Raw genomic sequence first — 25,655 nt, forward strand, 5'->3', positions numbered from 1 at the left:
CGAGCTGTGAACCACGTGACGCAGCTCTCCGTGGTGTCAGAGTGGAAAAGAAACAGGTAAATTCAGTCTCTCGCTTATTGTGTGAGCGAGTCGGTTCGCTATATTTTCCCAATATAGTTGTAACAAGTTGGGGTTCAGGAATTATATCCTGTCCTAAATCCGACTAGAAGGTCGACTACGAGACCACTTGTCGGTCGGTTGTGTAGCAGTGTCTCATATTGAGCCGGTTTCTGGTCAGTATCGCCTGTTATTTATTTTCATTTTAGGGGCCTGCAGGCCTACCTTTAGCCTCGGTGATATGTGTGTCGAGAACCCAGCCATCAGATTATACTGCGGCCAGAATGGTTATGAATGATGTAGAGTTGTGGTGCAGTATATGCAGCCGCAACATGCTAAGGTAGCTAGCGTTAACTGGCTAACGCTGCCTAGCTGTGCGAAGCAGAGTTAGCTGGTTGACTTAGCATGGCTAACTAGCAGACAACTAGGGGCAACGAAGAGGCATGGGCGTTTTTGGTTTGGTCGAACATGAAAGCTTCACTGTACGCCAGTAGCTGATTAGCTAATTAACTTGTAGGCTATTAAGCTAAGTCAGCTAACGCTAATATCTTTGCGACGTATAGCCAGTTGGTTAGGTGGTTAGCTCGCGGCAGTCAAAGTTAGCCTCGTTGTCGCCATGAGGTGAAGCCGTGAGAGGCGGAAGCCCACCGAGACTTCAACGCTGATGGCTCTCCCCTTAACTATTAGCTAGTTGGCTAGCATTTTGGCCATGTGGCTGGCTAGTAGAACTGAATATGTTCCTCGGGCCCTGGCTTTAGGCTTGTTTGTGGGCTAGTCCAAAAAGGGTTTTACGTAACGTGTGCAAGATTAAGGAGTCGCTGTCGATAGCAAGGTTAACGAAAAGAGACGTGACGTTAGTTGGCTGTCAAATGTATGTTTTTTTCCCTCTATCATTTAATGGTCAACATAGTGTACATCTATCTATCTATCCTGGGCTTTGTAATCATATGCTGGCGTTTCACAACTAAACATCACCGAGGCTATTTGATATAGATAGCATTGCATAATGTCCTGAAGAGGTAAATAAGTTGGTTAACGCATTTGTAAGCCCTGAGTGCAGCAGGAGCCAGTGCACCGTGGCACTCCTGCTTCCCGGGTCAAACCCGCGGTTAGCTTTGGTTTTGCCCAAGAAATGTACTAAAAAGACCCTTTGTTAACGTTTTCCAGGCGTTTCTCGCAACAAAGCTGTTGGTGTCTTCTTGATACTGCTGCTGTAGCTTCTCCCACTAGGCTATAGGCTGCCAGGCAGTTAGAGGAAGTAGTATTCATGTGTAGTGCCAGTAACAGACATGTACATGGCATAAGTAGGTCATTGTCACAGCTTTGTAACACTTTTCTCTTCCTTCTCTCCTCAGGTCTTATTCCTTTGTAAATACTGTTATTTGTATATACTGTAAATGATGACGTCCATGGGCGGGAACAAAGCCCGGGGCAGCTGGGAGCAGACACAGGGCCAGACACAGAGCCAGACACAGCACAAGCAAAGGCCTCAGGTACCCTCACTCTCAACACCTGTCACATTGCCAAGATGCACAATTAACTGCACAGAGGGTTCAATGAAGGCTAATCAACAGTACCTAATATAACTTGTTTTGTGTGAAGGGCACATTTTTTGACTGCCAAGCTACACAGCAACAAATGGGACAGTATTATTCAGTATAACCTAAATTACTATATGTTAAGCTCAACATATCATTCTGTTTGTAAAAGGTGATGCCAGTTATAACATGACAATACCTTTTGATAAGGACTAAATCTCAAAATGCAGTAGTGGATGATCAGATCTGTTTGCATCATATTTAGGCGTTAGGGAACAAGCTTTAGTCTGTATTTGACAGATCTAGGTTGACCAGCAACAATCATGCAAGTTTGACTGTGACAATGTAGTCATGTTTGGGCTTGTCTTTAATGTGCGTGTTGTGCAGGGTCTAACCAGACCTCTAGTAGCCAGTGACAGCTGTCCTTCCTGTTAGATGAGATATTAGTTGCAATAAGTGTTTTTAAATGTTTAACTACACAGTTAAATAAAATCCTGCCCATTCAGTGCTATTGTGTTAACATAAACAGTATAAACTGAAAAAAGCCTGAAGTGGATGGAGCATCTGTGCCAGCCACAGAAACAGAATGGCCAGCGTTTCCCGAGCATAAGGTCACACTGTAACCAAAGTAGTTGTTAAATTTTGTCAGACCTAGAGATTTTCTAAATGGCTAAATATGAGGTAGTTTCTGCTTTTACCAGAAGTTGTGTGGTTTGTTGTTGTTTTTTTTACAATCATTATATGTTTCTCTCCTCTTTAATCAGGCCACTGCAGAGCAGATCCGACTCGCTCAGATGATTTCAGACCACAATGATGCAGACTTTGAAGAGAAGGTCAAACAGGTGAGATATGAGATGCACATTCCTTTTGTCCTACTTATACTTTCTTGTGTGTCGTTTTGAGTGTGTATCTTTTCTTTGGCTTTGCAGATGTGGTCTATCATAAAACACAGAGTAATGTAGCATTCAGTGCATTGTATTGAAGGGCCGATTTTCAACCTCAGTCCTATCATGTTAATATGGGGAGCTAATGCCATTATTTTAGGGGGAAAAAAACAATTTTGCTCTGTGCCTTTGGAGGACGCTATCCGCTTCTCCAATGGGCCCTGGAAAACCTCCGCCAGACTACATAAAATGCGTTATCTGGCGGAGGCCAGGGAGCTCGCTAAACTACACTTCCTCAATCTAGGACGCCTGCATCCGATGTCATGTCTCTGTGTCAGGTTTGAAATGTAGACTGCCTACCTGAAGATTTATTTAGACGATCCACCTGTAGTATTTCACTCCAGCGTCTCTCGCTGGGCCGTTCCTTTCAGAGGGAGGAGCGCAATGCACGCTGGGTGTTGTAGGAATCTAGAATGGGTGAAACCACAAGCTGTTTCAACAACTTTCTCTGCAGCTATGGCGCCAATTTCAAATATTTCTTCTATCGATTAGAGAGAACACCAGCTTTGAATGACAGTGGCTTTTTCCTGGGGAGAACTGCTCCTTTAGGCCTGTGATGCTGGTGCATTGTGCACAAACCACGAGTCATCAGAGTCATCAGAGTTTTTTGTCAGTTTCTTCCTTTTGTGAAGAGGTTAAAAATCTGGAATCTACTTCCTTGATATTACAGCAACCTGTTATTGAGTTAATCTTTGCAGTTTCATACTGTTAAAAAATAAATAGTGCACTTCTTGGGCTCATCTCTTTCATACACTTTTATGCTTACCAGCCACATATGTCAAATAACCTTTTTATCTTACTTATGTGGTTTGTACATTTTCTTTTCAGTGTCGTATCAAATCCATTAATAAATCATACGTAGTTTGTCCTCATTAATCATTAAGTTAAAGCAAGACCCTAACATGACACCCAAGGTCAGAAAGTTCTGCAGACAGGTCATCAGGACCTCTTGATGAGAGAGTTTATCTTTTGCATACTCAATTATAGTGTTTGATATTTAAAAGACATCAAAAGAGGGCATAGCGTCCCAGTCTTTATGGAAAACTAACCTTGCGTTCAAGCTGCTGAAGTGACCAAGATGCTGAATCCCTGCTGGCAGCAGGTGTGCGGCGCTCTATCCCTGCCTTCTGATTAATTTATGCTGTTTTAAAAACATTCTGAATAAATCTACACAAGAGCCGTTTAATGAATGAAAGTGTCAACCAGCGGTCACCTGTGTGTCTCATCGTGCCACTCTTTCTTTTCCAGCTGATTGACATCACAGGCAAGGACCAGGATGAGTCTATGATCGCGCTGCACGACTGCAACGGGGATGTCAACAGAGCCATTAACGTGTTGCTGGAGGGGAGCCCAGACACTGTGAGTATTGGCTTTGTGTGAGGGCTTAGCGCTGTGGGGGACAGATTCTGGAGAAATCAGAGCTACAATGGGTTAGATAACTATGATATTGGACCAACTATTTTTGCTGGCTCCTGTGACAGCACGGCATGGTGTGAACGTAGACAGAGGCGGGGTTATTCTACTGTAAACACAGATGCATGTTCAAAGACGCCCACGAAACAGACTCTGTACTTCCCCTGTGTCAATTCTTTACGTTTCCAATGTATGACATTTGCTTGTGATGGCTTTAGCAGCAAGGACCAACTATATTTTCATTCGATATATATGTGATTAGTATAACATTGTGGCACCCGGAAAGAGTTCAAACGTGTATTGCCATCAGTCCTGATAAGGGCTTGTCAGCTACTAAGATTGTCAAGATACAAGCTCAGTGGAGAGTTAGGTCAGTGTGGCATGATGGGAAATTACCAACAAGAGGAAAATAATTTCATTTATTTTTTTTCAGTTTGAAATGTCAAGAAGCTGCTGCTCCTGCCATCCCACAGAAATTATACTCAGACAAACTAAAACATCAGTGACAAACTCAGAAGTATTTAATTGTAGACCTATCACAATGCGGTAATCACGCCTGCCTTCCAAACTAATTGTGCATGAATAGATTTTTTTAAAGGTGGATCATATTTTGGTAGAAGCACAAAGGGAATCACAGGGTAACACTGCCCTATTTTTTTTTTTCTAAGGACTCTTGGGAAATGGTGGGGAAGAAGAAAGGGGTGTCGGGCCAGAAGGAGACGAGCCAGGCAGAGACCGGAGACGAAGGAAAAGAGAACAGGGACAAAGGAGGAGAGAAAGATGTCACACGTCGTCGAGGTGGAGCTCCACGCAAGGGCCGCGGAGCCAGCAGGGGACGAGAGTGTAAGTGTTATTAACCAATTATTCACTGTGTTCGTGATGCTGGCAGAGTCTGCTTTGCTTTTCCTCAGGATTTATCTTTAGATATCTTGATAACAAGTTAGACATTGGAAGTTGTCTAGAGGCCTTAATCTTACTGGCTCACTCGGCTGCTCCTTTCTTTTTTTCACCATTCCTCCCATACAACATGTCAAGCTTGTCTGTTGACAAGATGCGTAGAAATCAGATCTTTTTAAAATCACAGCTACCACGTGAGCGGTCATTAACGAAATTGCCATCATGCACGCTGCAGTTTGCAACATGAATAATTTCCTCTTGTGTGAATTTTGGCCAATTTTGCTAATCAAAAAACAACATTATAATGTCACCCATGCATGAGCATACAAGAGCCCTGGAGGACCAAACTGTATCTGTAATCTGAGTGACAGTCGTTGTCTGATCAAGCTCGACTTCTGTACTGCTTTAATATAAACGTTCCCTGTGGCTAACTAAATGGAGACCTTTAAAAGTAAAGAAGAAGCAGAAGTGTGTGGTTTGCACGAACAGTAGATCTGTGGGAACAGTAGATCTGTGGGAACAGTACGGCTAGAAGTTATGAATTAAAACATTGTAAAGGTGCCACAAAATTATAGAAAGAAGGAAAAGGGCAGCCTTAAAATAAGGCTGTTTACTGACACCACACACATAATGCAGCTAAAGTGTGCTATTAAAAGAGCTGTTTAAGAGGTTGGTTTTGTGTCCCGTCTCTGCCAATCAGCAGTAATCACCAATTCAGTAGCTTTTTATGTTAAAGTTATAATCTCAAAGTTTCGTTCTCTTTGGCGGCACCTATGGTGATAGACTGTAATTGCGGGAGCACACTTCCCAGATATCCAGACAGTGTTGCATGTGTGACGTCCACGGTTGGCTCCGGTTGTAACTGTTGATTGTCTTTGGATTTTCACTTATTTTTGAAGTTGTATCTGTCGTCATCGGTCTTGTCTTTGTTTGTTCAGCCATAGTAGATTACTGTTTATTCGAAACACTTGCAAAGACCGGAAAAAGCAGCCACGTAGCTCCGCCTACCTTCTCTGGCAGACCAACCACTGCTGGGTGATGGAAAACGCGTCACTAATCCTGCAAATGCAAAGGCTTTCATCAGTGGGCCATAGGCTCAATCACCATTGTGTTACCTCATTTGGCGATAGATAGTGACTTAAGAGACATTTATTTAAATGAAACTCTAAGTGATTATATCTTTAAAGCTCTTGTTTCTTTGCATGCTTCCTATGATTCTGTCTAGTAATCTGCAGCACCCCAGTAGACTCTTCTTAGCCCCGAGCAGGGGTCCTGAAGGGGAACAGAGTGTACAACAGGAAGAGATTAATCTGTATTTTGGAAGAAGAGCTACTAGGACTCCCTGACAGTACCACAATTTTTGACCCAGTTTCCCTCTAAACTGTAACAAATGTTATTTTGTCATCTCTAAATCTGAAGCCGTTCTCTCTCTTCTTCACTCAAGTTCGTGGTCAGGAGAACGGCTTGGATGGAGGCAAGGCTGCAGTAGCTGGAAGAGGTGCGGAGCGAGGCCGAAGGGGAAGAGGCAGAGGAAGAGGGACTGTCGGTAAGTGGCTGTAAACCTCTTTAGTTGCGCTCGCTGGTCAAAGCAATATCAAAGCATGTTTTGTTTTAATTAATCGGCGCCATTCTTCCTCGAGACGATAGTTTGTCAATTTAAGAATCTAAAGTAGACTCTTGTCTCCACAGGAGTTTCTGGACGGCGAGGAGGCAGATTTTCGGCGCAGGGCATGGGGTAAGGGAACACCTGCGTCGCCTAAAACCAGAGTCCCTTTTGTTCCACTTTTACCTGTTGCCATGGTCACCAGAGAGCAGGACCCCAGCCTATTGTTTAGCTTTAATCCAAAGGAGGGAGGACATATGTGAGCCAATGGGATGGAACAGCGTGGGCTGAAAACCCCTCTTCAGAAAGTGTCTAAACATTTAATTTAGAGTTAAATTTTTATAAAATCACTAAGAATGAACCGATTTGATGAAATTAAAACGCACTCCTCGCTCTCTGGCCCTGGGCTGCAGTTTAACTCAGCTGGTTTTTTTTTTGCTTGTTCTGTGTGTCAGTTTGTGTGTGCAGCCAATAATACCCGTATGTCAGTTGATGAGTTGGCATCTTGACGAGTAGGTGTCAAAGCAGAGGAAGTACTTCTCTGAACTGTTATGACATTCTTGACTCATTTCAGTGTTGTTTAATCAGCAACAGTCGGATCAGTTGTCCTAACGGATGATGATGAGCAGTCGGGTGTGATGTCACTCTGCAGTTACACATCTTTAAATCCTTACTCTGAGGCAGCACGTGTGACATGATGCGGCGCTCTCTTGTGCAGTCGAGTGCTGCGTGGCTTCCTCCCCAGAGAAGCCTGAATGTAATTTTCACTCTCACTAAAATAATTGACTGAACTTCAAAGCTCCCGTTTCAGTGCTGTAAATCTATATTTGGACAAAGGAGGAAGCATGACGGAATAGAAACCTAACGTGTTGGGGTGTGACACATCTGTGTTTTATAGTGTGTGTCTCTGATGCTGTGAGGATGTCCTACATTCGACCCAGACATTGACTCATACCTCCTAAAATGATTGATTTTTATTTTGTTTTTTTAATATGAGCTTGTTTTTGGTGAGCTGAATGCTGGGGCTTCCCACCTGTAATAGCATGCAGTGCTAACCGAGGTGTTTTCCTATTACCTAACCCCCTCCCCACCTCGCACCACACAACTGTGATTGCTTTGCTTCTTGCTGCTTACAGTTCAGCACCTTTTTTTTCCTTGGGTGTCAGTTTTAACACCGGGACTTAGAGGTAGTGCACAGGGGTTTAAAGGAAGTGGTCTTAGGGCGGATGAGGTTTAGTTAATTTCAATGTGATAAGATGACACTCTGCAGGTTTGCATCTGTGTCATTTGTATCTTGTGTTTGTACATTTAAGATGCTACAGCACCTAATTCTCTGCACTGAATCAAAGTAGCTGACTCTAGGGGAAAGGCTTCATTAGACATGAATAAGCTGATCAAAGAGGATTGTTTTTAAACTTGGAGGCGTTGGAGGAATATTGATTAATAAATTCAATATTCACAAATGCCAAAGAAAGCAGATGATACTGTTTTTATTTTCACAGAGAAAGGAGCTAATTGATGCAGGAAACCTCTCGGTGCCAAGACTGACTCACTCACTCTTTTATACAGTGGCCAATAGGAGGGATGAGGAAGTACTGTGTAATTAGCCTGACGGGTAACGCTAGCTGGACTATTCTACCAGATAAACTAGAAAATGGAAGCTGCATCACTGAGCAGTACACATGTAGCCAAGTTATTACTTAACAACAATGGCACAGGCACCCAGATCTCCATCCATTATCTATACAGCTTATCCTGTTCAGGGTGGCTGGGGGCTGGAGCCTATCCCAGCAGTCATTAGGGGGAGAGGCGGGGTACACCCTGGACTGATGGCCAGTCAATCACAGGGCTGACACTTAGAGACAGACAACCTTTCACGCTCACATTCACATCTAAAATGTTGTTCCGATATTTTTTGCTCAGACGTGACTCTGTTTTTTTTTTCATGACGGTGTAAACAGCACAAATCACATGAAATCAAAGCTAATTTGGGCCACTTTCAAATGTGCTCCTAAAGGAGATTCAGGTCTGACTTTTTGCAATGCAACCCGAGTCTGAACTGTCATCCTTATTCATGCTGTTATGCCCCACCCTAAGGCAGCCCTGTGGGGCTAACAACTATCCACAATCGACCTAACAAAATCACAGCAATCACCTTTTTTAAAAGTTTATTGAAGACGATACTAACAACCGAATCTTAACTGAAGTCAACTAAAAAGCAACCAGAACACAAAAACACACAATCCCAGCCTGAGAGGCAGAACCACGGCAGCCCCCACTCCAGAAGCCTCTCTTGATGTCAGGGCTGGTGTCTTGAATAGGCTACTGATCCAAGGCCAGGTGTTGAGAACAGAAGGGGGAAAAGGGACCGACAGAACAGGAAGCACATACAGCCGTAACGATGCGACTTTTACGTCACTCTCGATCGACATTCGTCACAATTCTGCGCTGGCTAGAGTCAAACTGTAAATATAAACCTGGAGGACGGCTCCGCAGACTCCGCATCCACACACACCTCCGTACTGAAGTAGCAGCCATTGCCCCACAAAAAGCCAACATTAAAAAATGTCTTTCTCCTCGTCCTCGTTATCACCTCGTTATCATCTGCTGTGGAATTCGCTGGATTCCACGGCACGGTTATCGTTCTCTTGCGCATGCGGGTCGTTTCAGGACAGTGACCTGTTCACACTGCAGTCTGTTATTGGCCACATTTTAAAATGATGTTTTGGTTTTGTATCATAAAAAGAGAATATAAGATGTTAAATATATTATTGTTAGGGATGCACGATATTATCGGCACGTTATCAGTATCGGCCGATATCGGCTTAAAAATGAACTATCGGATATCAGCCAACACGCCGATATCCGCCGATATAATTAACCAATAAAATAATGGGCTGCTGCATACTTGATTAAATGCCCGACCTCGGCGCAATGTCCCCTGCGTGGCGCAGCGTGATGACGTCACGTGTGTCTACCTGCAGCATGAGAGAGTTAGAAGCCAAAATGTCCGTGGTGTGGAAGTTTTTCAAAGTGTCCGAAATAGATATGAGATTGCAATGACTGCTCAGCTTCGGTGATGCGAGGAGGAGCCAAGGCAAAGTCTTTCAACACTACAAACTTGATTAACCATCTCAAGACCCGTCACCCCGACTGTTGTAACAAATGTGATAAGAGTATCACCATTATACTGTACGCTAGTTCCAATACAGAAGAGAGTTGATGATCTCTGCAATTAGGTGTGCGGGAAAAAAATATCGGTATCAGTTAAATGAGTTGTAGAATATCGGCATATCGGATATCGGCAAAAAATCCAATATCGTGCATCCCTAATTATTGTAACACAATGGTTATTGAAGTCATAAAACTGTCTCTTTGCGTCTTAGTTTACTACTTAAAACTTAGTTTTCACTTCACATTTTGCTCCTTAAAGGACAGCTGGGCTATATTTTCCTTTGATGTTTGTTTAATAATTAATGCTATCCTGAACTGGTACAGTGCTGCTGATCTTGAATCACCGTCCTTCAGATTGTGACACATGCAGTAATGTGGATATTGCACCCAGAGCAGTGTTGGCCTTAACTGCAGAATGTGGAGTAAAAATGCAGCCAGTTGTATTCACTTGTTACTGTAGCATTTATTCGCTTGCTGACAGAGCTGCATCTCGGGGGTATGTGTGAGCTGCCTTTTTATGTTTGAATCCTGTTGTTGCATAAAAGACGCGAGAGTTCCCAGCTTGTTGTGTCCACATAGTAAAGCAGTGATAGTGTCCCTTCGCTGTGGTGGAGTCTTGAGTTGTTTATCTGAAGTGTGTGTTTGCTATTTTCATTAAAGGCTGACAGTGATTGAGATTTCTTTCCATGAAGGAGATATTGAATGCTGACTGGTGCAGCGTCCTGTTTGGCGGTTCAGTAACAGCTTTGTGTGAAGTTAAACTGCATCAATGAACAGATCACTGCTTTTACTCTTGCATTCTTCTAATCTTAGGCAGCAGTCTTTGTGTTTGGATGGGTTTCTTGGACTGTGTATTTACCCACATGGCTATAAGCACACTGGCTTGCCTTGCACTGTTGAGTGATTGACAGGTTTAGAGTGTTCTAAAAAGTACTGGCGCTTTCAGATTGAAGGCCTTTTGCTTACGCTGTTGCTTGACTGTGGTCTGAAAAACCAGCTTTATCTTGTACTTAAACTTTGATGTGTAATTGTTGCCATTATTTTCCCTCTAAAGCCAGATTGATAAGGGGCCCACATATGATATTGCAGGAGGTGAGAGGTGAGTGCATCGCCTCTGGTGTGTCTGTTATTCTTGCTTTGTGTAGGGAGCCTTTTCAGTGCCATTAAACAGGATGATATCATACAAGAAGACGTTATCATAACAGAATGTATTACGACTACTTCTATTAATAGGACTTTAAAGATACGAGCTTCCTGAAATTAGCTGTAAAATGCGTGCCGTGCCTTAAATGCCCTCAGCTTTGCACAGGACGGAATAATGAAAGCTGTTTGGCTTGACTCAAAAGAAAAAGTGTTCATCATGTTGCTAGGTTGCACCAGCTCTTATTTTTCAAGCATACATGGATGTGTCAGATTACTGAAAGGTGTGCAGAACCTGGAGAGACTTGTTGAGGAACAACAAAAACAGCATTAATTGCTTAAACAGTTTTTTGCTTAACTGCAGAAATATACTCATTATTTCCTCTTCCTGTCTTACTGCCACACCTTCATTCACTCCTTTTCTTTAGTGTTTTATTGAATAAAAACATGATGATAATAAAAGCACTGCTGGCACAAAACCAGCTAGATCACCACTGGTTTGATGTGTGTAAATAAAGAAAAAAATTGTACCCCAGATTTCTGTGTGAAAAAACAAAACATAGCTTTGGAGTCGGTACATAAAATTAATTTCTTCTTCTTGCTCTCTTTCCCAGAACATTCAACCCTGCTGATTACGCGGAGCCAGCCCAGACAGAAGAAAACTACGGTGGGGGCAGCACCTGGAACAACACAGGAAGCGCGGAGATGGAGGAGGGAGCGAGTAAGTTAATTTATTAACAGAGGGTGCCCTCAAATATAACGAGTTAATCTTATCAAAGAGGCTTCTGTTTAGCATCCAAACGATTTTAAAAAGTCATGTTCGGCATCCTGCGGTAAAAATTAGAGGATGGTTCGGAAGGACACTGCATAAAAACAAACCCCCAAACCCAAATGATTTAAGGAAGATCATCTCTTTTCATTACACTCATCTTTGATCTCCTCACCCCTCTCTTTGTCTTCAGGGTTGGAGTACTCTGCAGGAGAAGGAACAAATTACCCACCCAAGTTTGACTCTGCTCCTGGTGAGCCTCTCGACACATCTCTTCTGTTTTTTCTTTATACATCCTTTATTCTGTTTGAAGATCTCTCTGCCCATTTCCATAGTATTGATCGGTTTCTCTTGGACTCGTAGGTGCCTGGAGGACTGCCACAGAGGAGTGGGGCACTGAGGACTGGAATGAGGATGTGAGTTCTTGTCTGGACTTCACCTCATGCTGCTGCTGTAGCTTTAAATTTAACATTAAGTGATGTTAAATCTACGTTTACTTTTGTTGCTCAGGCTATAACTTATTCTACTCTCGTCCTCTGCAGCTTTCCGAGACCAAGATATTCACAGCTTCGAGTGTGGCGTCCATGCCTATGCCTCAAGAGAATGTCACCATCACCAAAGGACAAAGGTGGGTCGCTTATTTAGAAGCCTGACTCGTGCTGTGTTTCCTCTGAGTTTTTGTGTGTATTTCGTGCTGACGTGCATACTGTATGTCCATGAGCATACTATGTTCAGCTTTATTCACGTGCATTGGCATAGCGTAGAATTTCAGGCTTTTCCCAAGGTTTGCATGAGACTCTGTTGAGTATTTGCCAGGGGTTTCTGGTGGTCCTCCCTCAAGAAAATGTTACGTATCAGGGATGCACGTTATTGGTATCGGCCGATATTGGCTTAAAAATGAACTATCGGATATCAGCCAACACGCCGATATCCGTCGATATAATTAACCGATAAAATAATGGGCTGCTGCATACTTGATTAAATGCTCGACCTCGACGCAATGTCCCCGGCGCAAAGAAGACCTGCGCGCCGCAGCGTGATGACGTCACGTGTGTCTACCTGCAGCATGAGAGAGTTAGAAGCCAAAATGTCCGTGGTGTGGAAGTTTTTCAAAGTGTCCGAAATAGATCGCAAAACTGCTATTTGCAATGACTGCTCAGCTTCGGTGATGCGAGGAGGAGCCAAGGCAAAGTCTTTCAACACTACAAACTTGATTAACCATCTCAAGACCCGTCACCCCGACCGTTGTAACAAATGTGATAAGAGTATCACCATTATACTGTACGCTAATTCCAATACAGAAGAGAGTTGATGATCTCTGCAATTAGGTGTGCGGGAAAAAAATATCGGTATCGGTAATCGGCTAAATGAGTTGTAAAATATCGGCATATCGGATATCGGCAAAAAAATCCAATATCGTGCATCCCTTTTACGTATGTTATGATTTTTTTGATGAGCATCTAATGCTAGCGACAAAAATATAGCAGAGGGCCGGAGCTACTGTTTTCACAAGAGAAGTGAGTGATAAGTGCTTTAAATCTTAAATATCAACACAGGTGTATACATTGATGTTATGAGGTCTGGCTGTGTTTTTCTTGCATGTTCTGGACAGACAGATTTCTTTCTTTATAGTCACGTGGTGAACTGAGTATCAGTTTTTGCCCTGTAGGCTAGAAAAACAAGATTGACCAAAATATTCATCGGGAAAATAATAATTATTTTTAATGCCAGTAGTTGCATCCCTAAAATATGTAGTTATGGCTGGACTGAAAATGAAGCTTCAGTTGGAACAGATTTGATCTTTACTTCTTTTATAATTTTCAATAATGAATATTTCCACCTTGCTTTAGGATTGACCTCGCGGTGCTCCTGGGGAAGACTCCCCCGTCCTCCTCCTCAGAGACAGAAAATCCCCCCATGGAGGCCACCCAGCCCCCCTCCTTGTCCCAGTCACTGGTTTTCAGCAACTCCAAACAAGGGGTGCCGCTCTCCCAAACATCCTCCAGCACCCCTTACACCCAGCACAGCATGGTGAGACTGTGTTTTTATGGTGCAAATTATTCCTAATCACACCAGAAAAGGATACAGTAAATGATGTCATAATTACTCCTGTGTAGCACCAATATTTGCATTATGATAACAGTGTGTCACAATCTGCCAACTATGCAGGTCAGCATGCTGAGCAAAGGTTTCGGGGATGTGGGGGACCCTAAAGGAGCGAGCACGGGGACCACTGGCTCTCAGTTCCTGGAGCAGTATAAGACGGCTCAGGCGCTGGCTCAGCTGGCGGCTCAGCACTCCCAGACTGGACCTCCCAACACCACGCCTTCATCCTGGGACACCAGTGCCGCCTCACTGGGACAATACGGTGAGACGACGTTCTACTCTTAATTAATTTTAGATATATTACAAGTTATGAATCAAACGAAACACCCCTGGATGAAACATTTTCAATGCATTCCCTTCCCTCTCCATTTCCCAGATATGAAAACTCAGCAGGACTCTTCAATCCATTCGCCCTTTACGAAGCGGCAGCCGTACCCGGCCGCCACCTCCACCTCGTCCATGTTGGATGTTTTCCTGCAGGACAAAGGCCTGCCTCCTTCCTCTGTCTCCTCATCTACTTCCTTACCCCAACAGACAACATCCTCGCCCCATGTGGTGCCTCCGCCTGCTTCCTCCCTCCCCAAAATGGCAGCAGTTCCCTCTCTCGGTCAACAAGTCTCCCCTAGTTCCTCAGATGCCCAGAGTCCTCTTCCTCTGCAGCAACACAAACTCAAACAGCAGAAGAAGAGGACCTCTATTACAACAAAGGTATATTCTGCATTATAAAGCATCAGACCTTCATGTTTGCAAAAATAGCATCTTGCGTGATTGCAATGACTTGACTTGGTTTGTGCCTTCAAGCCTAACAGACTCAAACTATTTGGGCCAAGTCTATAAATGCCTCTAATCCTTCTCAGATTCCTGCGATGGCGGTAGAGATGCCCGGCTCGACGGACATCTCAGGCCTCAATCTTCAGTTTGGAGCGCTGCAGTTTGGGTCGGAGCCAGTTCTACAAGAGTACGAGTCCGCCCCCACATCCACAACCCCAGCCAACCAGGTCCAGAACAGTCTCTACACAAGCCCCAGCAGGTTTGTACATAAACAATACAACTCTGCAGAGATGTTCCAGCACTTGCACTACTGTATATTTTGGAAGTTAGGTCAAGATGCATTCGTATGAACAACTCCAGAATGATACACGTTTAGAGTTTTATTTCCACCGCAGGAAATATCAGAAGAGTGTTTTTCTGTAGTCTTTTAGTAGTCGCTTAAAATTTAAGATAATCAATTTCTCAGAACCACAAATTGCTCTTTAGGAGCACAGTCAAACTTGTCTTGTCGATACAATCTGCAGTGAGTCAGCTGCAGCTCTCTCCAACTCCAGCCAGATGGACCTGTACGATCAGAGAGCAGCTCAGACGCGGCGCTACCCTCCCTCAGTCTCCTCCTCCCCTCAGAAGGATATGCAGCCAAAGGTGAGCACCCTCTTTTTTTTTCCCCCTTAAACTGATATCAGTTGAAGTGCTGTTGTCCTGGATTGTGCTTTGAGAAGATACCGATGTGGACAGCAGCTGTGTAGCTCAGAGCAAGGCTTTGAAGGCTAACTGATGTCTGCATTACACAAACAATCACAAAATGGCAAATTATAATTCCCTATTAAAAATGCCTCTACTTCTTCTATATGTGCATTCAATGTGAAATTATTAGGACCCCCAAAAATATTGGGCTCAGCATCCTTTTGTAGAATGCATGACTTGGGGGGGGTCCTCTGTTTAATCTGGATCTACCCCGTTATTCCTTCTTCATTGCTAAATCAAAAAGAGTTTATGGATAATTCACCTAAACACAAATATTTAAGTTAAAAAGGGAGCTGATGTTTTTGATATACTTGACTTTACTTACCAGCAAATCCCTGGACAGGCTCCAGTATGTGCAGAACTGTGCTGCCAGGGCTCTGACCCGCACCAAGCCCTGGCAACACATCACCCCCACCTTCATCCACCTTCACTGGCTTCCCGTCAGGTCCCGCATCTCCTATAAACTCCTCCTACTCGCCTACAAATCCCTCCATGACCTGGCCCCACAGTACCTTTCTGACCTTGTCCACCCCTATTCCCCTAAAGACACGGGCCTGCTCACCGTTCCCCACACCCGCCTGCCCTCTGGAACTCTCTCCCTATTGAGATCTGCAACCATTCACTCATTTAAAAAACCTGCTCAAAACCTTCCTTACAACAAGATCTACAACCAGTAACAACTGTTACCCAGCTCACCTTTTCTTTCCTTGTACTTGTGTTTATTTGTTTTTGTTTGTTTGAACTCCCCGTGTTTAACGATCTACGGTTGCTTGACAGGCGTTATATTACTCCAAGTTATGTTATTGTTGTTCTGGTGACCCTTTTAAAAAGCCCAGCATCTTTTAACTGCTTCTTGTCAATGGCCTGTTTTCATGGAAACCTATGAGCTCACCCTCATTGTTTGTTTTACAGAATGGCTACAGTTCAATACAAGCAACACAATCTGTGGAAGGTAAGTGTCTATTGACAAACCTCTTTATTTCCTTCAAAGCATTGTTGACATTTGCCACACACATTTTCTCCATTTTTTTTTAAAATTCCCTCTCTGCTCCTCTCTCTCTCTCCGCAGCTGCAGCAGGCTCTGCAGTCAAGCCGGCCTCCGATTCAGTCACGCAGGCGTCGGTCTCCAGCATGGGCACTTTGACTGACAGCGGCTCTGGTCCCGCCTCCTTGTTATCCACATCCAATCAGACGTCCCTAAGTGCTATGGGGCACAGTGAAGACCTGCCTCCGAGCACCATCCCGCCTCCTCAGCACAACAAGTGAGATGCAGCTAAATTAACTGTCATAAAAAAGTAGCCTAGAACCTAGTGACAGTTACTGTCATGTGATTGGGCACTAGGTGAGACATGCTCTGAACCTTGATGTCATTCTTACAGCTCTCACCCATCACAACAGAACAGCCTTGCTCCATCTTCAGTGCGGACATCCAACTCAAGCTTACTGGTAAGCTCTTCACATGTGTTTCTATCACAGTTTATCATGTTGATGTGGCAGATAAAAAGAAACGGAACCAGATGGAAAACATGGGTTGTCTGTACTTGCTTATGCTGCCCAGAGCTGGGCAAAAACAATCTCAATAGGGGATCCAGTAAAATTTATGATGATGAGCCTCGGAAATCTTTATTAGATATTGATAGGTTTGTTTTGGAGAGAAGGAGGCCTCTGTGGATGATTCTGCTCCTGTTACAAACCCTGACGAACACTGGAGAAATCCTGATGTAAACAAGCTGAGCACCGAGAAATGAGCCGAGCTAATGACGAGCGTCTGCCCCCCCCCAGACATGCTGTGACCACTGAACAGTGCCGGAGAAACACTGAGATTTAACATGAATGAAGAAAAATCATGTGATCATATTTTTACCATATTGCCCAGCCCCACTTCCCCCCACATTTCCTGTCACAGCAGACAGACACATTAGATGTCGGTTCACTCTAATGGAAATGTAATCCCATCAATCCTGACCACATCTTTTATCTCCTTCCTTCCATCTCCGCAGCATCCCAGCGTAGACGGCGACTCGAGCCTGCACTCCTCCTCCTTCCCTTCCTCCGTCTCGGCCGTGCAGTCTTCATCGGCCCCCTCCTCCTCTTCCTCTGTGGCTGCGCAGGTGTCGCTAGGGGCGCCCCAGGCCTCCTCGGTGGGCTCCGCCACAGTCTCTGCACCCTCGGGCCTCGGCCCGGTCAGTAGTCTGGCCATGGGCCTCAACGCTGTCTCCATGGGCGCCCCTGCTGCAGCCGCCGCCATGTCGGTCTCCGCGACGACCGCCTCGGCCATTCCTTCTTCGGCTTCTTCCTCATCCTCGCGCGGCTCTGCAGCATCCTCAGGTTGGGCGTGAACACACTTATGTTAATCTCCTTGTGTCTGTGAGAGCTTATTCTTTGTGATTTGCACAGTTTGGCAAAGGATTTTTAAAATCTTATCTTTATGTCAACAGGGAAAGCACCTCCGAACCTGCCACCTGGAGTGCCCCCTCTACTGCCCAACCCATACATCATGGCCCCTGGACTACTGCACGCCTACCCTGTAGGTTCCTGCCAGGGTCAATCAGTCTGTGTACAGTCTGAGCTTTACCTGTGCTCACCAGAGCTCATGTTTTATAACTGAACCAGTGACATGATTTTCTGACACATTTCTTGCTTCGTCTCAGCCTCAGGTGTACGGCTATGATGACCTACAAATGCTGCAGACAAGAATACCGCTGGTGAGTTTGGAGTTGTGAAAAGTCTTAAACTGTCATACTTGATTTGTATCAAGGCCTGTTTTTTTTCATTTATGTCAAACATTTTTCCCTCTCTAGGATTATTACAGCATCCCCTTTGCAACTCCCACCACAGCACTGACCGGCAGAGAGGGCAGCCTGACGAGCAACCCTTATTCTGGTGAGCTACGTGCAGCTATTATGTTGCATCCTTTTTTATTGATTCATTTACATGCGACACTTCTAACCATCCACTCTGTCGTCTTCTCCTCCCTCTTCCATATCCTCAGGTGACTTATCAAAGTTCGGTCGAGGTGATGCATCCTCCCCGGCTCCGGCCACCACATTAGCTCAGACGCAACAGAACCAGACCCAGACGCATCACACCACACAGCAGCCCTTCCTCAACCCCGCACTGCCGCCTGGCTACAGCTACACGAGCCTCCCATACTACACTGGCATGCCGGGACTGCCTAACACCTTCCAGTACGGACCTGCTGTGTTTCCGGTGAGGACGTTTGTGTCTGCACAAGCTAGCAACTTGTTAGTGCCATTACGGTCCTGCTCCTAAGGGACAGAAACATTGCTGTATCATGAGGAAAATGGTTGGATTTGGACAGGAGCAGAAATGTGAAATACCGTAAAATTTGGAATATAGACTAAGTCTGTGTTTGGAGGTGTCTCAGAGGGAAAAAAGGTTTTCTGTAGCTATTTATTAATAAAAACTTTTTCAACCATCTGTTTTCGCCTTGTCGAGTTTGCGGTCCTGCTAGCTACGGGTGCTGTAGTTGTGCTCAGCTTACGGTAACGTTGATAGTTGTGAGGATGGCGGCTGCACTGGCGATCATGACAGCGCATGTCCGTGACGAAGCTTTAGCTAGCTTATAGCGGCATTGTCTGGGTAAAATATGTAACACAATGAAATACCTACCTCTCTCTGCATTAGGACGCAGATTAAAAAATGTATCCATTGTGCGTCTTATACACCAAATTTTATGCTACGTCTGGACCCGACAAGAAAAGCTTTTTCTGTCTCTTCTTGCTGACTTGTTGACAATGTTTTTTTCCCGTCCAGGTGGCTCCTACCTCGTCAAAACAGCACGGCGTGAATGTCGGCGTGAACGCATCAGCCACGCCCTTTCAGCAGGCTAGTGGCTACGGTTCCCATGGATACAGCACTGGTAAGGCACTAAAAACCACATGGAAACGGCATGTTTTAGAAGGGGTCGTACAGATCCTGCCCTGCGTACACCGATAACTCCGCGCTGATTCTCACAATGGACCTATTGGTTGCAGATTGTTGTGGAGAGCGTATTCCATTTGAGCTCTGCAGCATCAGCTTCTTTAATGTAGATAAAACACGTTGTCTGCTGGTTCAAGCTTAAACTGTTGACCTGAATGTAAACAACCAGATTGAGCATGAGTTATATTGTGGTTTAGCTGTGTGAATACTGGAAACGCGTCTGCATCTTGTACCCAGTTTTCATGCCTGTGCACACAAGGAACACGCCTCAGTGATGCAGATGTTTTGTAACGGCAAGAACAAGTCTAACTTCTTATTAAATTGCTTCCCGTGATCAAATAAATGACATTTAAACCCGAAAGGCAAAGAGGGGCTTGCACAGTGGAAGCTGGCTCTACCAGTTGAAATATCAGAGGGGTTAGATTGTCGGTCTCCTGCTGTCTTCCATAGCTTGCTTTGCTCATTTCAGTGAGTGGAGTTCACCTTCCAGTCACCTGAAGCGCATCAACAAATGCAGCACCCATCATCCTCTCTTGTTTCTTTATAGGACTTCTCTTTGAGCACATTTTCTTTCAGCATATGTTTCTCAGTGGCCTTCTGGTATCTGCTCACTTTATCACTTTATATTTTCTTCACGAGGGTTGCTGTTTTTTTTGTTTTGTTTTTAAAGCTTTATACTTTAATTCATCACTCAATATCCACCCATGTGCGACACCTATTTGTTCTAAGCTGCACCATCTGCTGCTTTCTGCCATCACCTCACTCAAGCTCACTCTCCAACCCCCTCCCCTCCCACACACACACCCTGCCTGCCCCCTCACTTCCCCCACCTCCTTCCCTCAGACCTGGCTCCAATAGTACTTGCAAATGATGTCGGCGTTCATTCTGACCTGCTGGTTGCACCGGATTGGCCGGCTTTTCCACACAGGACAATGCGTTTGGTGTCAAAGTTCAGATAATTGCAGTGAAGTATTCTGTATCAGCTCAGCGTGTTCCTCGAGGACTTGACACTATCTGTATTGTCCAAATGTGGTCAAACCTGTCCGTGCGGCGCCAAGTTTCAACCAAACGCTGTGCCATTATTTGCAAGCGCTATCCGAGGCAGGTCTGCTTCCCCTGCCTGGTGTGTCTAACGCTGTGGGCTGCGGCTGTGTGTCTGACTGTTGCAGGCTATGAGGATGTGGGCCAGGCTTCAGGGAGTGGGGATTTCTGTAAGGGCGGATACGGCACTGCCGTGGCCGCTGCCGCTTCTGCACAAAACAAGCCAGCCAGCTCTGTCACCGGGCCTGGAGTCGGTGAGTGCCGCCACATGCCAGATTAAAAAACAAAAAAAGGAAAAGAGAAAACCCTGTCCCTCCCGTCTTCCTCCTTGTGTCACAAACCATCCTTCTCCCCCTCTTTGCTCTCGTTCCCTCGCCTCATCGCTGATGAGCTGACCCGTCACAATACATTCGCCCAACGCAGCCTGCCTCTCTTACAAGCCGTGTCTGCCATTCTGTCTGTTACCTGTTCCCCTCCAGGGCAACTCATCATTAATCCAATCTGGTTTATATATTCTACACAGTTATGCTGCGCAATGATCATGTTTAGAGCAACAAATGTGGCAGGCCATAAAGACTGTGGCTGCCATGAGCTGATGAGTTTCTCTGGTTGACGCTGTCCCATTCCCCTCTGTGTTGCTTGCTCTTCATTCATGTCGTCATTGCTGGTGTGTCGTTCTGCAGAGTATCAAGTTGAAGGCCTGCCAGGGGAAGAAGGTTATAACACAAGAAACAGGGCAAAATAACTTGACCAAACAAAAGCGTGCTCTATGAGAGTGTGTGTGGATTTTTTTTATGACTTCATCTGATTGATTTCTGTGTCAAACGTGCACCTTGTTGTGTGAATATGATGGATTTTAGGTTTGTCTCATGCAAGAGGTCGCAGCAGAAACCTCCCTAGTAACGTACCTGTATCACTTCCAGTGCAGGACGAGTCCGATTCGAACTGCACCACACAAGGATGACCTCCTCTCACACTGACTATGAATATTATTTAGGGCTCCAACTGCAAAATCAATTTTAAAATCCATCACTGCCTGTAAAAGAACACAAACCCCTCTTCTCATTGGGATCATTACCTTATAAGTCATTGCTCTGCAACAGTGCATTAGCAGCGTTGCTCCTTCCCTAATCTCTATTTACAGATTCTACTTAGAAATCTGTAGGCAGGGACGCTGATTTTAGGGTTGACAAGTGTTCTGGGTTCAGTTTGTACTACGCTTATAGTCCGAGTATTATTGACCAATCACGCATCAGCAGGCTGCTGTGTTTGTAGGAAAAACATTTCATGTGGAGAGCAGAAGCAGGTGGAACGTAATCCGCCGTAAAGACATCCCGGCTCCCATCAGCGGCTATCTGACGACGATTTACCTTCTTATTAATCTCTATAAACAGACATCTGCTTGCTAACAATCCGTTCTAGATCAAAAATTCAACTTGAGATGAATTCCCTTGACGCTGTGTCACGAAAGCCGTTCAGCGATTTCTCGACTTCCTCGAATACATCAGATCGATCCGACCTCCGTTCAACAAACAAGCATTTTAAAAGTAGTTTTCTTCTCCTCTTGAGGACAGACCTGACAAAGCTTCATGTTTACTTTTTACTAATCTGCATCATGATGTTAGAATTTCAGCAAAGGTAAGACCCGTTAATTAAAGTCAATCACAAGAAAAACAGGTTCTTTTTCTCTAAACAATGCAGCACGCACAAAGAACGTCTTGACTGGAAGTCGTTTATCGCTACACGCTGGACTTGTCCACTGTTGTCCCCAGAGGCTATTTCGTCGCAAGCCTCGCCGATGGAATCCAATATTGCTCCCACCCTAACATGTCTTAAGTTATTTTAAGTCACTCTAACAGATGCATGCAGCAAGCAAAGTAACATTCTGTGTTTGCAAAGAGCTTAGTGCTGAGCTTTCATCGGCAACCGCAGTTGCTCACTCCTTTAGGTTTAGTTCCCCTAAAGTATGTAGTTTGCTTACAAGAGTCAGGAGTCATGTGAGACGCGTCACTGCACTAACTTTAGAGTGATTTTGTCATGTGACCAGTCTGCTTGCACAAAGACTTTTAACCCAAAGTGTATGCACTATAGTGCACTAACATTTTGCCGTGTGGTTGACGCTAGAACTGCTCCTTGAAAGCACGAGTCTTTCTTGTTCAGTGTCTGTCTTGTTCCGCACACCAGTTGACCCTGTTTTGCGTCTCCGTGGCGATACAGGGGGTCAGTGTGTGCCAGAGCAACCACCGCAGTAAGCACCAGAAACAGTCAGATTTGAACCACTGTGGCTGACTGGAACTGATACACTGCGACACCTCAGCTCTCTCCCTCTTCATCTCACCCCTCTTCATCTCTGCTCTCTGTCTCTGTGCTGTCCTCACTGAGGAGGAATCCTCCTGAAACCATCTATGGACTTGTGCTGACATAGATGTTCATTCATGATATTTCCAGGATTCAGTTTTAAGCCTTTTCTCGGATGCTACAATTGGAAAAAGGTGTATTAAATAGACATTAGATTCCTTGTTTTTAGAACACTGTACAGCAGTAATGCTGGTTTAGAACCTTGCTGTGACCATGAGATGGGCATGGTTTGATTGGTGGGTGTTCCTCAAGTCCCCTTTACATGCTCAGTTTTTTCCTCTTTTTGGACTCATTTCGTCTCCGATCTCTTCCGTCTCTGCAGGAGTCTCTGTGACGTCAAGCAACACAGGGGTACCAGATATTTCAGGGTCTGTTTACACAAAGACGCAGGTAACGGATAACAAATGTTGAGATAAATATAGGAAGATTTAGACTGACCAGTTTGAATCGAGGAAAACTGACAGGTCTGTTATTCGTCTGTCTTCCTCCTGCAGTCGTTTGAGAAGCAGGGTTTCCATGCTGGCACGCCAGCAGCTTCGTTCAGCCTGCCCTCAGCTCTGGGGAGCGGGGGACCCATCAACCCCCCGGCTGCTGCTGGCTACGCTCCGGCCCCCTTCATGCACATCCTCGCACCGCACCAACAACCCCACTCTCAGATTCTGCACCACCACCTGCAGCAGGACGGACAGGTATGTCAACGCTTCCATTGAAAAATATGTCAGTGTGCATTTATGTGATGATCCATTCAGAATTCCTGAAGTCTCATTAAAAGCTGTCCTTGGCAGATGAATCATAAAGTGCATATTTGTAGGTGCATTGAGTCAATAAGCTCCAGGATATTAAAGTAAACACATGGCATGATTTGACAGCTGACAGAAACTCTGTCCTCTCTCGCAGAGCGGCACCGGACAGCGCAGCCAGAACGCCTCCATTCAGCAGAAGTCTCAGATCAACAAGTCGGCATACAACAGCTACAACTGGGGGGCAAACTAACATCTGCTGTCGGGCCCCCCATACCCCCACCCCCACCCACACCGTTGACAGAAGCAAGAAGGGGGCATCACTCCTTCTCAAACAGTCTCCATATATAAACTCCCTCTTCCTCCTGCAGAGACTCCCTCCCCAGTCTCTTGGCCCAGCACTCCTGCAGCTCTGACTGCGGTCAGAGGAGGTGCTGTGCCGAGAGAACGAGCACTGTTATGATGCATGGATGATGGGGAGGGAGGGGCAGGAGGGGCTTAGAAGAGAGGGGAGACAGGGAGCTTAATGGTTATAGAAATACACCGTCAAGAGGTGACATATTGAGTGTTGGGAATTTGTATCGTGTTAACCACCTACCCCACCCCTTTTTCTTTCACTTGTATGTAACATAGAACTGTTTTCTAAAAGAATGAACGTTTCCTGTATGGTCTCTTTTTTTTTCTTCTTCGTCTTTCCCCCCTTTTTTTCTTGCTGATGGGGAGGAATGAAGTTATATCTGAAGGTGGGGGACAGGCTGGTTTTGTATTTCTCACCCTCAGCTCCCCATTCCATCATTTTGGAGGAAGCTCTTCCCTCCCACACAAAAGACCCTAACACAATAATTTGCTTAATTTCCGTTGACTTTTTCTTTTCATTTTTATGTCATTTTAAGTTTGAAGAAACAATTCTCTAAATCGGTAGAGTTGTGAAGTTTATTTTTTACCAAATATAGATATATATAAAGACATATAAGCGAGCTCACTGGCTTGGACTGTGAGGAAAGTGTGTTTGTCATGTGACTGCGTGCATGTTTGTACACACGGGGGCCGAGGGTTGTGTACTGTGCTTTGTTTTCTTCCTAGCACAGGTTTTTTCATTATCCAACATATGTACAGTAACTGTTCCCATTAATTATAAATATGTTGCATAAAGGTCCCACCTATTCTGCAAGAGATGTTGAGAATGATTTCCAAGGCCAATACACACCCAGTCTGCCTTCCAGTGTGTTTTATTTCGTTCCTTTCTGAGGCCCCCCCACCTCCTCCCTGCTCCACCACCTGTCCCCCATTGTAAGGAAACCTGCAACATTGAATACTGATGGACAGAATTGTACTTTTGGTTTTTTTGTCAGTGATTTATTTTTCTTTTTGTACTGTGCGTTTTAAAAAAAATTTAAATGGATAAACTTGTCTTGTACATATATAAAAAAAACACAAGTACTGTAGTCCCTGTTTGTTCGATGGCTTACTCCTCTTCCTCCTCAAATCCTTGCAGACCTGTTAGCTTTTTGTTTCATATATTTTTTTTATTTTGTAAAAATATATAAATATTAAGTAAATAAACAAGAAAAAGACATTTTTCATCATTTTGGATGTGAATGTCTTTTAAGAAACTATATTTGTTTCTCATGTGGCTTGTAAATACAGCACTATCTCGTCCAACGCTTGATGCCAAGTGTTTGTGTGTGTTGCTTAACACTGGCCCTATATCAGCTGACAGCTTGGAATGCTAATTCACCGATACTTGATATCAGCAAAACAATTGACAAACGCTGTAAGAAGAAGCATGTGTCTCAAAGTGTTTGGCACAGCTGAAGCCGTCTGATTCAGAGGCTTTAGGGATGGTTTCTGTTATAGGCCGGAGTTATCTAACACACTCCAGGGGGTCAGCTTTGCCAAGTTAAACTCTCAAACACAGCACTTACGCAGACATTGTTTCTAGTTTGTTGTTTACAAGATCGGAGGCACTTAATGCATCTAAATAAATAGTTTTATGTGACTGACAGCTAGCTGCAGAACAGGTTGGACCAGCTAAATATTCATATCAATGTGCAATTTTGTGGCAATTTACATCTCCAAAGTAATTAACTTTTTTTCTGCTAAATATATCTCCACATTATGATTAAGATTAACAGATGTATGTGCGACACATTTAGTTACGCAGTTAGGGCCTCAAGTCTTGAGAAGGTGAAAAGCACACGTGGATATATTAAACATACATAATTCAGAACTGTACTTAAGCCCTGTAAACCTACTTGAGTAAATGTACCTAAGTTTATCACAGCATTTCAGGGGTGAAATTCACTTTAAAATCCAGTAAATTTAAACAACAGGTTATAGCTCTTTTCATATTTTCATTTTATTTCTACCTAAATAGACTTCTCTCACCGATAATGAAAAACATCTCTTTGG

At 44.5% G+C, this 25,655-nt stretch overlaps 1 protein-coding gene across 6 annotated transcripts; it reads left to right on the forward strand.

Annotated features, from left to right (window-relative positions):
• ubap2l (ubiquitin associated protein 2-like) lies at nt 1–24,824 on the forward strand. Of its 6 annotated transcripts, none has more exons than XM_069680935.1 (30): nt 1–56; nt 1,413–1,550; nt 2,360–2,437; nt 3,788–3,898; nt 4,621–4,795; nt 6,294–6,395; nt 6,539–6,584; nt 10,681–10,725; nt 11,381–11,487; nt 11,729–11,788; nt 11,899–11,951; nt 12,078–12,163; nt 13,386–13,566; nt 13,705–13,903; nt 14,018–14,349; nt 14,499–14,671; nt 14,937–15,057; nt 16,072–16,111; nt 16,229–16,421; nt 16,539–16,605; nt 17,160–17,487; nt 17,598–17,686; nt 17,811–17,864; nt 17,961–18,042; nt 18,152–18,369; nt 18,937–19,042; nt 20,274–20,399; nt 22,826–22,893; nt 22,998–23,192; nt 23,401–24,824. In XM_069680935.1, exons 2-30 carry the CDS (start codon nt 1,455–1,457, stop codon nt 23,494–23,496), a joined length of 3,627 nt encoding a protein of 1,208 aa, XP_069537036.1. In that variant the 5' UTR covers nt 1–56; nt 1,413–1,454; the 3' UTR covers nt 23,497–24,824. The 6 variants fall into 6 exon arrangements, with proteins under 6 accessions (XP_069537036.1, XP_069537038.1, XP_069537040.1 ...); XM_069680937.1 differs by having other exon boundaries at nt 14,967–15,057; XM_069680936.1 differs by lacking the exon at nt 1–56 and adding an exon at nt 79–233.
• Nucleotides 24,825–25,655: the final 831 nt, after the last annotated feature.

Source organism: Semicossyphus pulcher, unplaced genomic scaffold (genome assembly GCF_022749685.1).
Source record: "Semicossyphus pulcher isolate SPU_LCO1_2020_fin unplaced genomic scaffold, fSemPul1.0.p SCAF_5, whole genome shotgun sequence".
In the NCBI taxonomy this organism is placed as follows: Eukaryota; Metazoa; Chordata; class Actinopteri; order Labriformes; family Labridae; genus Semicossyphus; species Semicossyphus pulcher.

Bases quoted from the DNA above. Each gene is read 5' to 3' on its own strand.
- ubap2l (XM_069680935.1), top strand. From the start codon at position 1,455: ATGATGACGTCCATGGGCGGGAACAAAGCCCGGGGCAGCTGGGAGCAG. The intron at 6,396-6,538 runs GTAAGTGGCTGT...TTGTCTCCACAG, and splicing joins CAGAGGAAGAGGGACTGTCG to GAGTTTCTGGACGGCGAGGA. The intron at 18,043-18,151 runs GTGAGCTACGTG...CCATATCCTCAG, and splicing joins GACGAGCAACCCTTATTCTG to GTGACTTATCAAAGTTCGGT.